The sequence below is a fragment of the Scyliorhinus canicula genome, chromosome 12, assembly GCF_902713615.1.
Source record: "Scyliorhinus canicula chromosome 12, sScyCan1.1, whole genome shotgun sequence".
NCBI lineage: Eukaryota > Metazoa > Chordata > Chondrichthyes > Carcharhiniformes > Scyliorhinidae > Scyliorhinus > Scyliorhinus canicula.
In genome coordinates, this window is record NC_052157.1 from 26586863 (window position 1) to 26603774 (window position 16912).

General features: G+C 48.1%; 1 protein-coding gene across 3 annotated transcripts in view; it reads left to right on the top strand.

Annotated features, from left to right (window-relative positions):
* atp8b4 (ATPase phospholipid transporting 8B4) overlaps positions 1-16912 on the top strand; it is a 372477-nt gene that overhangs the window by 304474 nt on the left and 51091 nt on the right. For all 3 annotated transcript variants that reach the window (XM_038813489.1, XM_038813490.1, XM_038813487.1), the window contains 5 exons: positions 2502-2667; positions 5151-5339; positions 5530-5645; positions 14909-15073; positions 16796-16907. In XM_038813489.1, the coding sequence (XP_038669417.1) occupies positions 2502-2667; positions 5151-5339; positions 5530-5645; positions 14909-15073; positions 16796-16907 (748 nt within the window). The remainder of the gene's footprint in view (positions 1-2501; positions 2668-5150; positions 5340-5529; positions 5646-14908; positions 15074-16795; positions 16908-16912) is intronic.

The following is a 16912-nucleotide window of genomic DNA, read 5'->3' on the forward strand; positions in this document are numbered from 1 at the left end:
TTCGGGGTGGGTGGAGGGTCTTTACGGGTGAGTGGAATTCAAGGTCAGCCCATGTGGCCAACTAAAGCGCCGCCCCAATAACTGAGGCAAGTGGATGTGAGAGATGCTAACTCTCCTCCCTGTGGTGAAGGCCACATTGCAGCTGGTTTGTCCAACTCATGTGCCTCATAACATTGAGATCCCAGAAAGGTGCGGAGTTGTCACCCTCGAACCTTCTCCTCTCCCACCATTACTCTGGACCCGATCACCATCCACCTCCGCACACTTTTTCCTTCCCCTCCGAGATGACGCTCGCCAGGGGCATGTCACATATGTAAAACTGAACTTTCTCATTTCCCGCTGGCGGGAAACTTGATTTGGAGGACGAACATAATTCTGGCGAGGTGGCCTTTTAATGAGCATGCATAATGTGTGCTAATGCATGCGTGTGGGGTTCCTGTCGCTGTTCGTCGGGAAGCTCGCCCAATAACCGGCCTTGGAATTCTCGAGAAGAAACTTCCAACAGTTTATCCCCCCATCAGGAAATCGATCTTTTTGGCTCCTGCCAAATGAAGTACCCCCTCATGCCCCATGACTTCCCCTGCTGGCGGGAGGGGAAAATTCCACCCATAGTATTAATTCTGTCTGCCGAAATGTTATTTTAATGCATGAGATTTTAGAACATAGAACAGTACAGCACAGAACAGGCCCTTCGGCCCTCAATGTTGTACCGAGCCATGATCACCCTACTCAAACCCACATATCCACCCTATACCCGTAACCCAACAACCCCCCCTTAACCTTACTTTTTATTAGGACACTACGGGCAATTTAGCATGGCCAATCCACCTAACCCGCACATCTTTGGACTGTGGGAGGAAACCGGAGCACCCGGAGGAAACCCACGCACACAGGGGGAGGACGTGCAGACTCCACACAGACAGTGACCCAGCCGGGAATCGAACCGGGGACCCTGGAGCTGTGAAGCATTTATGCTAACCACCATGCTACCCTGCTGCCCCCCATGCTACCCTGCTGCCCCCCATGCTACCCTGCTGCCCCCCCATGCTACCCTGCTGCCCCCCATGGACCCTGCTGCCCCCCATGCTACCCTGCTGCCCCCCATGCTACCCTGCTGCCCCCATTTTAGTTTGAACTTTTATCAGCAAAAGAACAAAGTGTGATTAAAATGTGCACGTTCCCAGTAATGTTTTAAGTATCCATCTCGTGTAATAATGTTTTTTTTTAATTTTGTGAAAGTCTATCAGTCATAATAGATTTGTTGAAAAGTGAGCCCTATAACAGTAAATAAAGAAAAGGAATTGCTGCCTTTATATAGAGCCTTTAAAATCCTCAAAACATCTCAACGTGTATCACATTCTTAAATTATTTATGAAGTGTAGTTTCTTGTTAAGGCAAATGTAGCAACCAATTTGCACTCAGTGAAAATGAATGAGATAATTGAGCGACAATCTGTGTCTGGTATTGGTATTTGAAGGATGAATATTGGGCAGCATCAGTAGGAGAGGTCAAATTGAGTAGGTTCCAAATTCAATCCTGGGGCCGCAATTCCCCGATCAGTCGTCAAAAAGGTTACTCTGCTCTGTTTCATGTCAGTGATGTGTGACTTGCTTTGGCTATTTCTCTTATTGCAGTTCTCTCTGCTTCTGTAACTAATCTGCTTTCTACACAATCTGTTCATTCTACAACATTCAGCCCATTCTTCTTGCGTCAACATTACTGTCTGGTAATACAATTCTCCCTTTTCCCTGAATCTAATTACACGTTAGCCAGTCAAGAAATCGAACTTGCATGGCCTTCCCCTTTTTCAAATACTTAATTCTCATCAACGGCTTGGAGCATGGTGAGATAGCATTCAACGCGTTCAAGGCTGCCATTTCTGATTCGCAGTGAACCTTTTACTTGTGATTTAATGGGCCAAATGGTCAAACAGACATTATTCAATCTAAAGCTTCCAACATTGTGTTATGTGTAACTTCGCTGTGATATCTTTGCTACTAATGGTCACATAGTATCGGTGGAAGGGGTGGGAGGCGTTGGTCAGCCGGACGGTTGCTTGATGATGCGGAGCAATGCCAACAGCGTGGCATCAATTCCCGTAACCGGCTGAGGTTATTCATGAAGTCCCCGCCTTCTCAACCTTGCCCCTCGCCTGAGGTGTGGTGGCCCTCAGGTTAAATCACCTCCAGTCGGCTCTCAAAAAGAGGGGGCGGGGGGAGCAGTCTCTGGAACCGTGGCGACATTCTCCGTCACCAATGTCATAGATAATCATTTCTGGAGCAATAATTTAGTTTGAGACTGAATCCTAAATAAATCAAGAGAGGCTAATTTGAGCTTCAGGGGCAAGGATCGAAGCCCTCGGACAACCTTAAATACGCACCCCTGACCAACACGACACAGCTGCAAATAGGATTTCAGGGAAAATGTGGAGCAGGTGCGGTGCTGTGTTAATTCTACCCTATTATTTTTGCAGCCTCATTTGTTTTCCCTTTAATTTCCAGAGAACTCTCCCTGTGGATTTTTCATTCAATACTTTAGCAGATCTAAAGTTTAAGTTTTACGATGCCAGTCTGGTGGAGGCGACTAAACTGGAGGATCCATCGGTTCACGAGTTTTTCAGGCTGCTCTCGCTCTGCCACACAGTCATGCCAGAGGAAAAGAACGAAGGTAATATTTATTGGGATAGCTCTTGCTTAATGGAACGCAACAAACTGAGCTTGGGTAGTTTGAAAGGGGAAAAATGTCTCTGTGGAGCATATATGTAGGTTTTGCTATAGGATAAAATACTGAATTGTGGGGTGACCTTGTTTAACTATCTTCCATTGCCAGAAATAAAGGCACGCCCAGAGATAAAAGAAAAATACTGCAGATGCTAGAAATCTGAAATAAAAACAGAAAATGCCTGACTAATCTCAGCAGGTCTGGCAACATCTGTGGAGAGAGGAACAGAGTTAACGTTTCGAGTCTCAATGACCCTTCTACAAAACCCCTGTAACAAGGGTCATGTAGATGCTGAACATTAACTCTGTCCTCTCTCCATAGATGCTGCCAGATGTCCTGAGTTTATCCAGCATTATCTGCTTTTATTATGAATGCATATCTACATGTTTGTTGGATTTGGGTTGTGTTTATTTCCATTGCATTACTATATAAATGTCTCAATAAAATATTTTTTTAAATAAACGCATGTCCATCTGACACAAGTCTGCGGTCATGTTTTACATGAGCTGACGCTGTATGAGATTTTAGCTCAGGGGCCTAGCTTTAATGAGGATAGAATTGCGCTGCATTGTGGCAAAGTGGTTAGCACTGTTGCTTCACAGAGCTAGGGACCTGGTTCGATTCCCGACTTGGGTGGTTTGTGTGGAGTCTGCACGCCCTCCCCGTGTGTGCGTGGGTTGGTGCTCTGGTTTCCTCCCACAGTTCAAGGATGTGCAGGATAGGTGGACCACTTTAAATAGGTTAACGCCCCTACTAAAACAAGGGACAAAGAATTGGCATCTGAATGCGGAGAGTATTCTACCGATGATTTTACCACCTGGTTTTTTTGTAGGAATTTTACCTTTGAAAGGTGGTAAATCGATATACACATGAGCAGTATAATAGCTGTTTCTGACGATTTCTAGTTATTTATCAACAAAATTTAGCCCTCAACCACATGTTCAGGGCAGAATCTTCCTAGAATTTGGTAAAGTGTCAGGCTCAGACTGAACATCGGCATGTCGCTCTCCAGTCGTAAAGAACGGTTTTCTCTCCAGGTCTCGAGCCTCTTTGAAGGCAGAAAAATGAGTGGGCATGGTTTACGCCATCAATCTGGTGGGTCAGGGGCTTTAAGGGGCTCCCTGATCGTCAATGAAACCTAACAGACCCCATCTCCCCGGCTACAGCACAGTGACTAGCACAGTTGCTTCACAGCTCCAGGGTCCCAGGTTCGATTCCCGGCTTGGGTGACTGTGTGGAGTCTACACGTTCTCGCCATGTCTGCATGGGTTTCCCCCGGGTGCTCCGCTTTCCTCCCACAAGTCCAAAGATGTGCAGATCAGGTGGATTGGCCATGATAAATTGCTGTTAAAGGTTTGGTGGGGTTACGGGAGTAGGGTGGAGCCGTGAGCCTAAGTAGGGTGCTCTTTCGAAGAGCCGGTACAGACATGATGGGCTGAGTGGCCTCCTTCAGCACTGTAAATTCTATGATTCTATACACATAAATGAACACCCCCCCCATAAATGAACATCCCCCCCCTTCCCGGCACTGCCCCTGCACACGTTGGCACTGCTGGATTGGCACAGTGACAACCTGTGGCTCAGCCTGGGCATGTTGTTTACCCCCACCCCCCAGCCTCAGCAGCTATACTTGCCTTTGCGCCCCTGGACAGATCCCCTCGACTGATTCTCATTTGGTCAAACCTGTTCGTCGGTGAGGTTTGAATATTTAGTGAGAAGGGAATCGTGTGACGGGTGGCTCATTAATAATATTTCAATTCATTAAAATCTATTTAAATGAGGTTCCCCTACTTTGTGGGCGTGAATCCCGTGACATCGCCGGCAAGGGTAGGGAAGATCAGGGAAACGCGATCTCTCCGGAGAGAATCACATTTCCCGAGTTTCTCGAGACTTAGGACTTTTCCGCTCTGCTTACCAGGAGATTTACCCAGCAAATGATAGACGGAAAAATCTAGTTTGACTCCAGAACTGACCCCGCCTCACCCCCAATCACTCACACTGATCTCCCCCCCCCCCCCTCCAACTCATTTGTATACTCCCCCGACCACCCAACTAACCCCAGTCCCTCCTGCCACCTGTCCCTCCAGCCACACAGTACCCACCTCGCCCACCTGCCTATCTACTCATCCATCCCATCCCCCATTTCGAACCGTATCTTCAAGCTGACCATATGGCAGCTAGTGTCAGCAAAAGGTGTGTCCTGCCCGACTTCCCTCCCACCCCCAGTCCGACTCCACTCGGCTGTGCCAGGAGTTCTCCAGGAAATGCTGTACTCCGCTTTTCTGGTAAAGCCAAGTTGGGAAGACCCAGCAGGAAATGGATAATTCTCATTGTTTGTGCTAGCAATGGCCTTTAATTATCAGGAGAACACCATCTGTACAAAACATTTATGTTTTTTAAAATGAAATTCTCTTGAATTTTGCTTCCAGGTGAACTTGTTTACCAAGCCCAATCACCCGACGAAGGAGCTTTGGTCACAGCTGCAAGAAACTTTGGTTTTGTTTTTCGGTCCCGCACCCCAGAAACCATCACCGTGAACGAAATGGGCAAATCTGTCGTGTACCAGCTGCTGGCCATTTTGGATTTTAACAATGTGCGAAAGAGGATGTCAGTGATTGGTGCGTTGAGTACATAAACAAATTACAGCCTCTGACATGCACTTTTTTTTTCAAATATGTTCATTGTCCCTTTTCACTTTGTTCTTTTAGAGCAATGGAACTGATCTAAATGAAATTCATGTTTGCCTCAGTTTACTTGTGTTGCCGTTTATATCTTCCACCGTTGACTGTAAGTTGTCTCGTGTTATAGTGAGAAATCCTGAAGGGAAAATAAGACTTTACTCGAAGGGAGCTGATACCATTCTGTTCGAAAGGCTTCATCCATCCAATGAAGACCTGATGTGTGTGACTTCAGACCATCTCAGTGTATGTATCTCTTCCATTCTTTATTAGTTATTGGGTTCGGTTAATCAAAAATGTGATGATTAACCCGGACTTTACAAGACATTTTTTCAACAAACTGATGGAATGTCAATGCTCCTGGATTCTGAGTTCATTTATTTCCTACTCTTCTTTCAAGCTAACAGTGTTTTTGTAGGATTTTCTTTGTAACACATAGAATTTAGGAACGATTGGGTCCACATAACACCCCAAGTTGGTTATGATTCTGGCAACGACGGTGCACAAGAATAATGAGGCCTTCAGGCCAAACTAAATTAGTGCTCGGACCTCATCATTACATTTGGGCAAGTTGCAGGTGCCCTGACACAGCTCGGTTGGTGAGGCTGAACTAAGTCTGGATGGCGCTGAAGTCCAATGAAGTCCAGCAGGACATGGGGGAGGTGATTGGGAAGGGGAGAGGGTGGGTCAGCAGCAATCCATGGTTATCCATGGAAGCACGGTAGCATTGTGGATAGCACAATCGCTTAACAGCTCCAGGGTCCCAGGTTCGATACCAGCTTGGGTCACTGTCTGTGCGGAGTCTGCACATCCTCCCCGTGTGTGCATGGGTTTCCTCCGGGTGCTCCGGTTTCCTCCCACAGTCCAAAGATGTGCAGGTTAGGTGGATTGGCCATGATAAATTGCCCTTAGTGTCCAAAATTGCCCTTAGTGTTGGGTGGGGTTACTGGGTTATGGGGATAGGGTGGAGGTGTTAACCTTGAGTAGGGTGCTCTTTCCAGGAGCCGGTGCAGACTCGATGGGCCGAATGGCCACCCTCTGCACTGTAATTTCTATGATCTATGATTTAGTAAAACCTGGAGAATCACGCCAGCTCTTTCTGAATCCACACAACATAAACATTTTGTCGTCTTTTTTTTATGACCTTCAGTTAGCCATCGCTGGTCAGGAGCATAAACCGGGGAATACTAGCTCGAGCTTGCCCATTATGAGCTTCAACTGCTGAAGCAAATTCAGGAGTCAGGATTTCAAATAGATGCAGGAGCTTCATTTCAGGATTAAAATGAGCCCCGTGCTGAATAAAAGTCACAACGAATATAGCAGTGACCAAGACATCGGTGGAGTTTCAAAAATTATTTAATGAGATTTGGGTGTCATTGTCAAGGCCAGAATTTGCAGCCCATCCCTAATTGCCCTTGGACTGAGTGTATTGCTGGGCCATTTCAGAGGGCAGTTAAGAGTCACCCACATTTCTGTGGGTCGAGAGTCATATATGTTTCAGTTTAGAGTGCCCAATTATTTTTTTTCCAATTAAGGGGCAATTTAGCATGGCCAATCCACCTAACCTGCACACCTTTTTGGGGGTGAAACCCACGCAGACACGGGGAGAATGTGCAAACTCCACACCGACAGTGACCCGGGGCCGGGATCGAACCTGGGTCCCCAGCGTCGTAGGCAGCAGTGCTAACCACTGTCCCACAGTGCCGCCCTGGGTCTGGAGTCATGTGTAGACCAGATAGGGAAAGGACGGCAGATTTCCTTCCCATTAGTGAACAGGTGGGTTTTTACAATAAAGGAAGATAGTTTTATGGTCGCTAGCTTTTAATTCAAGATATGGTTAACGGAATTCAAATTCCATCAGTTGCCATGGTGAAACATAAACCCATGTCCCCAGAGCGTTAGCCTAGATCTTTGGATTATTAGTTCAGCAACATTACGACTGTGCCACCATCTCCCCAGGTTTGGCAAAGATCTCTGTTCTGCTAAATTAGTTATTATTGTTCCCTGATTACGCCTTTTTATGAGGGCCACAAAGAGTCCAGCATGAGTTTGTGGAGTCAAACAGAAAGTAACCTTCATTCGCAACGATATTTACACAGCACATAATTCCCAGCCTCTGACCTGCTCCTGTAGCCACAGTATTTGTATGGCTCGTCCAATTCAATTTCTGGTCAATGTCAAGCACCAGCGTGTTGATATTGGGGAATAAACCATTCATTGTCAAAGGGAGATGGTTAGATCTCTGTTCAGGAATAGTCACTGCCTAGAACTTCAGTGGCATGAATGTTATTCGCCACTTATCAGCTTAAGCCAAATGTTGTCCAGGGTCTTGCTGCTTATGAACATGGATTGCTTCAGTACCCAGGAGTGGAGAATGGTACGGAATATTGTGTAATTATCAGAAAACATTCTTTCCAACTTCACAGTAAATTGAGCAGCCTTTGTTCCTTACAGTCGGCAATAAAGTGATCTTCTCAAAGCCCAGGATGAAATCAGAGCAGTTCAATAATTCTGAGACTTTTGATGGGGCATTAGCTTGGGTTATTAAGTTATTTCCAGCAGTATATTTGGTGAGCATCGTAACTGGGCATATGACATACTCAAAGGTTGCCAATATTTGACCATCTCAAGTGGATACGTATTATCTTATGGGTCATTAAGAACATATGTCTGACCAAACATGCTATTGCTGGGTGTAATTTTCAACTTCAACTTGTCACTATTTGTGCTGATCACATTGCTATCTACAGGAAGTGAATCAATATCGGCAGATATTGAAAGGCAGTAGGTATAAATGATGTGTTCGTGCTGAGAAGACAAGTCAATAGCTGTCGGGAAAGATTGACTGTGATTTACCGATTCGTATGTAAACTACCAGCTTCACACATGCTCTTCAGTTATAAAACATTTTCTTGGTAATTGCATCTAAACTGTTCTCTAGCGGGGGACTAGGGAGAAGCACGAGAAAAACTGGGAGCTAATTGAGAATCATTGACAACGTTTTCTGCTTTTTGCCACAACTGGTAACTTTAATATTCTGCAAGACCTTGTACCTTTATTGGCTAACACGTCCAGTTTTGGTAGGCTGCAGAGCAGACACATTCCTTTCTGTCAAAAGTGTGAGAGGCCAGTGGATGTGATGACACAACCCATTCCATCTTGGAGGTAACCTTGGACAACATTGATTGAGATGTTCACCTTCTGCAGAATCACAAGCTGAACAGGAATACTGGAGTTGTTTGTACTTATCACAGACCCTCCTCAGAGCAGGATTACCCTTCCACCTGCAGCATGTTTTCCGGCAGTGGAGGTGGCTCATCATTGGCTAGCGGTGGGATCCTCCGGTCCCGCCAACGTGTTACAGATGCCAGGTCAGCTCTCAACACTGGCGAAGACTGGACCAGAGCCACAACTTTTTTAAGCTTTAAGGCTGCGCAGAAGGAGTGATTTCTTCCAGTAGTGATATCATAAGAAATAGGGCTTGGTTATTTTAAAAAACAAACTTTATTAAAACAAAAGAAAAACAATATTTGAACTTTTAAACCAACCCTAACAATAACAATGTAGTTTCTTAACTTTAACATTCGAATTCCCATTGAACAACACTTAAAGTGGACATGCAGCACTATTTCTCCACTTACACAGGCAGGTGAACTTGATATTTGCAGTCAAAGAACATGGGCGGGATTCTCCCCTAGCCGGCGGGGCGGGCTGTACCGGCGCCGAGGAGTGGTGTGAACCACTCCGACGTTGGGCCGCTCGGCAGGTGCGGAATCCACCGCACCTTCAGGGGCTAGGCCGGCGCCGACAGGGTTGGTGCCGCGCCAGCCGATGCCAAAGGGCTTGGCACTGCGCCAACTGGTGGCAAAGGGCCTCCGCCGGCTGGCGCAGCGCGGGAGCGCCAGCGTGTGCTGGTGTCATCCCAGCGCATGAGCAGGGGGGTTCTTCTCCGCGCTGGCCATGGTGGACCGTTACACTGGCTGGTGCGAAGGGAAAGAGTGCCCCCACGACACAGGTGGGCTCCGATCATGGACCAGGCCACAGTGGGGGCACCCCCACCCTGGGCCAGATACCCCCAGCCCCCCCGAGGACCTCGCAGGCCGCCCGCAGAGCCAGGTCCCGGACGTGGTGTAGTTTACACCGGCGGGACCCGCCGAAAACGGGCAGCCACTCAGCCCGTCGCGGGCCGGAGAATTGCCAGCGGCCCCTGACCAGCGGGGTGCGATTCCCACCCCGCCGAAAAACCGGCGCCGGAGAATCCGACGGCAGGGTGGGATTCACGCCGCCCCCCTCCAGCGGTTCTCTGGCGGGGGGGGGGGGGGGGGGGGGGGGTGTCCGGAGAATCCTGCCCCATATTCCTGCATTTTCAGACCCCTTTCCGAAACCCTGTCTCGGTTGGAAGTTCCATGGCCTCTTCTCAGTCGCTTTCCAACGCCTTCTCTTTGTACCTATTCAAATCAGGATTCCTTCTCTCCCTTTCTGTGAGCTCTGCCCAGCCCCTCAAACAAAAGTTCTCTCCTGGGGTGCCCAGTCTTGAACCCATCAGCGTTATCTTGGCTGTTTGGTTTCCCACTCCCGTTTATGTAAATGAACAGAGCCATGCCATTGATCTGCAACTAACCTCCCATTGATGGACAAAGAAGACATCAGACTCTGTAATGGGCTAATAGCTGGTCACTTAGGAGTGTGCTAAAGGACAATGGATCTGAAGTTACCCACCCTGACTGAACAGAGCCATCCGGTATATTCCCACTAACGAGTTTAAGTCTGAATGGGACAATGTAACTCGGCCAGTTGCGAGCGTATCCCTCTGACTCCGTGCTAGCAGTTTTTTTTCCTCAGTTTGTTCGATCCCTAAATCGCCGGCTACATCTTCGATCCGGTTTCTGGACCCAATTTCCTAATATCTCCCTCGCGTGACAAATGTCAACGACATTTTGTATTGTTCGCTAGACATGTCGCCATGGATCCCGCCCTGGAGGAGTTGCCATCGGCGGGACAGAGAATCCGGCATCAGGAAGAGCCGGAAAATCATGGTGACAATAGCTGCACGAAGATTCTATATAAATCCAACAATTTGGTGGGATTTCTCATTCTCCGTTACAATAAGCTCCGGAACTCCCTTCCACACAGTGTAATTATGTCGTGGTTGATGCAGACGATTGGGTGCAATGTTAGATTTCACTTACAACCAGTGTTAAAGTTAAAGTGCAGCGGAAAACCTGAAACCTGTCAATTCACACCTCAAAATGATTTCTCTTTTTCGTATAATGAAATGGGAATTCTCAATGCCTTCTCCTTTAGACAGTTTATTGTCATCCAGATGCAGGAGGGATTGCCACTCAAGTATCAGTCTCCACAGCCAATGTTCAATACACAAGAACATGGAACATTACAGCGCAGTACAGGCCCTTCGGCCCTCGATGTTGCGCCGACCTGTGAAACCCCTCTAAAGCCCATCTACACTATTCCCTTATCGTCCATAATACAAGTGATATAAATCCCAGGCACAGTCCCATCGTCTCCCGAGATGGACGGATCAATGCCTCCCCTTAGTGCTTGTCTTCGCCAAGTTGCACCTTATTAAGCATCATTCGTGCAAGGTTTAGTCAATTAACGTGGTTTTCAGTTAAAGTGGGCTTGGGCTGAAGACCGTTTGTGCGTCATCTGGTGCTTCGGTGGAGAAAAAGACCCTCAAGCTTAAGAAGGACTCAATGTTCCAAAATCGTATCTGAAACTGCGGGTGGGATTTATTGACCATCCCGCTGCGTGTTTTTCGGCGACGCAAGCAGCCCTCCAGGGGCATCTACCGGTCCCACAGTTGTCGACAGTATTTCCAGTTGGCAGCACCCCTCAGGCGGGAAATCTGTTCGCCGTTGTGTGACCGGAATTTTCCGCCGGTACATCTGGACCTGCATGTCTTTTCAAATGTGAATTTGCTCTGAACATCATCTTCTGTAATACTAAGCACTCCAGGTGATGTATACATATCTGCAGAATTTTCTATATGCATGTATATGTATGGTTAGCAAGATCCTCAAAAAAATAGTATCCTTGTAGCAGGCTTGATTTGCCACCATATGTTTAATAACACATATGCAGTGAGCTTTCTGTTTGCATTTACCGTAGGTTTTAAGCTGCCTAAGGTATCATTAATATTCACTGAGCAAGGTGCAATGGTTAATAATGGCTTTTGCTTTCATGAGCACATTTGATTACAATATGTTCGAACAGCATGGTAAAATATCATTTTTATATTAGACACCAAGCAATGTTCACTTTCCTGCATTATTAAAGTGGCTACGTTTATCGGTAATGAGGGGAAATGTATTCCAAAGATGATTCCATGCACAGGCAAAAAAAAAATAGCCAAACAGAATTAGCTTAAAATTCTCTTTACGTTGATAGAATAGTGAATGTAAAGTTAATTGCATTGTGTTCTGGAAATTATTTGTGTTCGCGAATGTAATTGGAATCCGTCAGCTGTCAATTTTATAAACTAATTGGAGGAAGTTTGAATTGCTTGTAATCTTTAAATGGTACAAAGACAAATTTCTTTGTGATTTCCATGTCACTCCCTATGACCAAACGCTTATGCGATAGCAGCTGTTTATGCTGTTCAGAGACACTCCAGGAGCAGCCGTTCTAAGCTGTTCAGTTTGTGACATGTCTCAATAAATACTGCGGCTCACAGCCGTATGTGCATGCGCGAGCTCCATAAACTGCGCGCCTGTGACCACAGTCTGACACTCACCCATCAATATGTAATATTGTTGGTGTCATTTTAGGAGAAGGGAATTTAAGCCTCAAGAGATCCTGCGCTTTGGCGCTGACTCACTGCTGGTAAGGAGTGAAATGGGAGATATCAGTGGAACGTTTCTCCATAGGATCCTCTCGGGTCAGCAAGCGACTAATCTTCTAAAACATGGAGAGTTAATTGCGCGGACAGAGATAATTTATCAGATCATGAAACGAAAAATGATAGACTTGAATTTATTTGGAGCCTTTCTAGATGATAGAATGTGCTTCGCAGCCAATTAAGTACTTTTGAAATGTAGGGCACGATCCAGTGGCCAGGCTGCGCCCGAAAAGAAGCTCGCCACGCCACAACATGGCCAATAAAAGCTGAGAGACCCCGCTCCCGGGATCTACCCAGCTTGCAACACCTCGAGAGATCTAAAGTGATGTAAATCTCGCCCATTGCGGCCGAGATCACTTTTTAGCAAATCTGCATATTAGAACGAGACAGCTAGTCTCACTTTAATAAGCAGTTTCTCAAGGTACCCGAGGCGATAAGATCTATCCCCTTCGCCTCGGAGACCTCAGGTGAGCGCTGTTCAGTACTGGTCTCCACAAATGGGGACCAGTCGGAACGGCACTCACCGGGGTCTCCCAGGCGATCAGAGGCCCCCATGTGCATGCCCTTTGTGCAGGGTAGCGCCCTGGCACTACTGGTGCCACCTGGGAATCCTGGCACTGGTAGCCTGGCATGCTGGCAGTGCCACCTGGGTGCCAGCCTGACATTGCCAAGGTGCCCATGTGGCTCTGACAGCGGGCAGGGGCACTGCCAGGATGTCAAGTTGGCACTGCCGAGCTGGCATTTATTGCACGCTGGAAATTGGGGGAGCGGTCGTGCGCAGGTGTCGGGGAGTGCAGGGGGTAACGGGGACCCTCTCACGGTGCGTTGGGGCTTGGGGGGGGATCGGGAGTCACTTCAGGGGCCTTGGAGATCGGCACGTCATTTAAAAATGGTATCCTGTTTTCTACACTGCGGAGTTCCGGGAGCGGTGCTCCTCAGTGAAGAAAACGGGGCTATGTGCAGCCCCGGTTGCACGTTCCCCGCTGAGGTCCTTTATTTAACACGACTGATGTTTTATAGCCATGTGTTTCACGGCGCTGCAAGCGCCAGGGAACATGTGGCTAAACGCGCTCACTATAGGATTTTGTTTCCATTTAGTTGAATCGAGCCTGGACCTCCTGTTGTATTGTAGGAAGTGCAGCAGCCAATTTGTGCATAGAAAGCTCCCACAAGCAGCAGCATGCTAATGACAAGATCATCTGCTTTTGTGATGTTCATTGAGGGATAAGTATTGGGCTGGATGCGAAGGAGCACCATTCTGCTGTCTAAACATTTGGGCCAAAAATTGCTTATGCCCACCTGGGAAGGTGGAAGGCCTTGGTTTAGCATCTCATCCGGAATACCATCTTTGACCTTTGTGCCCAAGTCTCTGGAGTGGGACCTGAACCCATAGTCTGCTGGCTCAGAAGCAAGAATGCTATTGACTGGGCCATGGCTTCAGAATGTATCATTGCGATGCTTGAATGAATCGTTGGTTGTATTAGTGCCGGAGACTGACAGTTTCAGACTATTTTCTATCACGGATGCGAATGCCAAAAGAGCAGTTCATATATTTTTAATTTTCTGTCCATGATATTCATTTATTGTGATGGTCCACAACAGTCTGAGGAGAAGGAAACAGCCCACCATGAATTGGGGCCCAGTAAAAGCTGCTAGGATTTTGGAGGACATGATTTGAATCAATAACAAGGGAAGAATTTTGGCTCTCTGTTGCAATACCAAGAACTGGTTTCTTTTCTACTATCGATGCACTCTGGAGTCGTGCTTTCAGTCTTCAAAAAAATGATCAAGAGCAGAAAAGAGTTCCACTGTCCCTTGGTCAATCGTATATATAGGAATTTCCCTTTCTTTTACAAAGTATTGGGACTTAGATGTTAAATCAAAGCTCTACCTCTCTATTCCAATGCTCAGATGGAAGTTAAAGATCCGGTGGTATTCTTCAAAGGAAAGTTTTCTCCCTATCCTGACCAGCATTCTCAACCAACAGCCAAAAACTGGTCACTCATCCTTTTGATGTTTGTGGGACCTTAGTTGCTCCCCTTAGTTGAAGGGTCAAGAACAAGAGAGCATAATGTTAAGATGAGGTGCAGGAGCTTTACAGGAGATTTGAGGAAACTTGAGCCGGAATACACTGCCTGGGAAGGTTGTAGAGGTGGGAAACATCAGAACCTTTAAAACATATGTGGATGAGCACGTGAAATGGCTCAACATTCAAGGCTACGGGCCAAGTGCTGGAAAGTGGGAATAGTGTAGATTAAATGTAGTTTTGACAGTGCAGACTCCATGGGTGGAAGGGTCTCTTCTGTACTGTACGAGTCTATGACTTCCTGTGGTCAAAATGGCCGCTCTATCTTCCTACATTATCATAGTCATTGCACTTCAGAGTAATGCGTTCAATGTGAAGCACTTGAAGACTTTCCTGAAGGATGCAAACAGGCAAATATATAAATTCTTCCCGTTCCCCTCTCTGCTCATGCCTCTCTCCCATTGAGTCTCAATCTCTTGCCCTTCCTGAATTCCAAGACTGTGCCCCTGTTGAAAGCTCTAAAAGGAGCTATTAACTTCCCCTAAATGTATCATGTGTTATTCTGGAATTCTCTCTGCTCTTAAGAGAATTTTGAGTTAATTCTGAATGTGATCATTTGCACAGGAATTTGCTGGGGAAGGACTGCGGACACTCGTACTTGCCTATAAAGATCTGGATGAAGCCTACTTTGATAAGTGGAAAAAAATGCACCATCACGCCAGCACTGCACTTGAGAACCGAGATGAACAACTTTCTGACTTGTATGAAGAGATTGAACAAGACATGATGGTATGACTGTGAAGAAGGTTCATTTGTCTCACCCAGTGATTACAGCACTTGATATATACATGAAACTGAAGACATTATATAGATTATAAGACACGTTGGTTGATAATGACCAGATTCCTTTTCATAATTAATTATTCTGTTTAATTCACTTTGAGGGAAATTTTGTGGGTACATTTTAAGAGCGCATGATCATTAGATTTTATGGTGGGCTTCTCAAGAAAGCAAAATAACGTTTTGCAATGGAGATCATGGGGGCAATTCTCAGAGCCCCACGCAGGCCGGAGAATCGCCACAACCGCGCCACAACACCCCAACGCCGGCTCGCGATTCTCTGAGGTGCGGAGAACCGGCGCCATTTGCGACGGCGCGTTTCTGCGACCTGAATGGGCCGAGCAGTCGCGCCGATACGGCGAGTCCCGTCAGCGCCGTTCACCCCTGGTCGCTGCCGGCGGGAATGGTCGGGGGGGGGCGGCCTGTGTGAGGGGAGGGGGGCACCGATGGGGTCTGGCCCGCGATCGGGACCCACCGATTGGCGGGCCGGCCTCTTTCCCCCCCTCCCCCACCCCCCACCCGGCCCCTGACCACCGACTCCATGTTGAGTAGGGGCCGGCGCGCTAAAGAAGCCCAGAAGTCCCCTGCGCATGCGCAGGTTGGCGTGGTTCCCATTTGGCGCCGCAAAAGGAGGCTGGAGTGGCGCGAACCACTCCAGCGCCGTGCTTGCCCCCTGAGGGTGCCAGAATCGGTTCACGCTGCCGTGAAGAGCAACAACGTTTACAACTGCGCGAACACTTGGGCTCCATATTGGAGAATCGCCCCCACCCCAGGTGAGAATTAATTAACTTAGTGTATACCATTTCATCCATTTAATTTTGGAAAATAATGTAAAATAACACCCCCCCCCCCCCCCCCCCCCCCCCCCCCCCCTCCGGCCAGGACGGCGAATCCCCGGGGGGCGGCGCGAATCGGGCCCGGCTGCCGTATTCTCTGCCGCTGTTTTTCGGGCACCGGCGGGATTCACGCCACGCTAATCAGGGGCCGTTGGCGGCGCTTTCCCCCCCGGCAATTCTCCGAGCCCCGATGGGCCGAGTGGCCATCCGTTTTTGGCCAGTCCCGCCGGCGTGGGTTACGTATGGTCCCAAACGGCGGGACCTGGCAGGTAAGTCGACTAGGGGAGGGTGGCAGGGGGATCCGACCTGGGGGGGGGGGGGGGGGGGGGCACGGTGGCCTGGCCTGCGATCGGGGTCCACCGATCTGCGGGGGGGCTTGTTCCGTGGGGGCACTTCTTCTTTCCGCGCCGGTCCCTGGAGGGCTCCGCAATGGCCAGTGCGAAGAAGAGAACCCCCCACGCATACGCCAAAATACGCCGGCCGGTCTGTGCATGCGTGGAACCACGCCGACGATTCCACGCATGCGTGAGATCACGACGACCCTTCGGCGAATGCGCGAACCCGCGCCGTCCCTTCGCCGCCGGCTGGAGCGGCGCCAATCCCTCTGGGATCCACCTAGCCCCCGTGACAGGTGAGAATTCCTCACCTTGGGGGCCCATTGACGCCGGAGTCGTTGGCGCCGGTTTTCCCGCCTGCGTGGGGACTTAGTGTCTCCCAGAAGGGAGAATCCCGGCCATGAAGTCTGTAAAATGCTAATCTGTATTCTGTCTGTAAAAGTTAAATGTAAAATATTAATTTGTAGCTCTTTGTTAATTGCATATGTAACTCTGTTTAGTTACTAGGTGCCACTGCAGTGGAAGACAAATTACAAGAAGGGGTTTCCGACACAATTGCCAACCTAACCCTGGCCAACATTAAGGTTTGGGTTCTCACCGGAGATAAGCAAGGTATC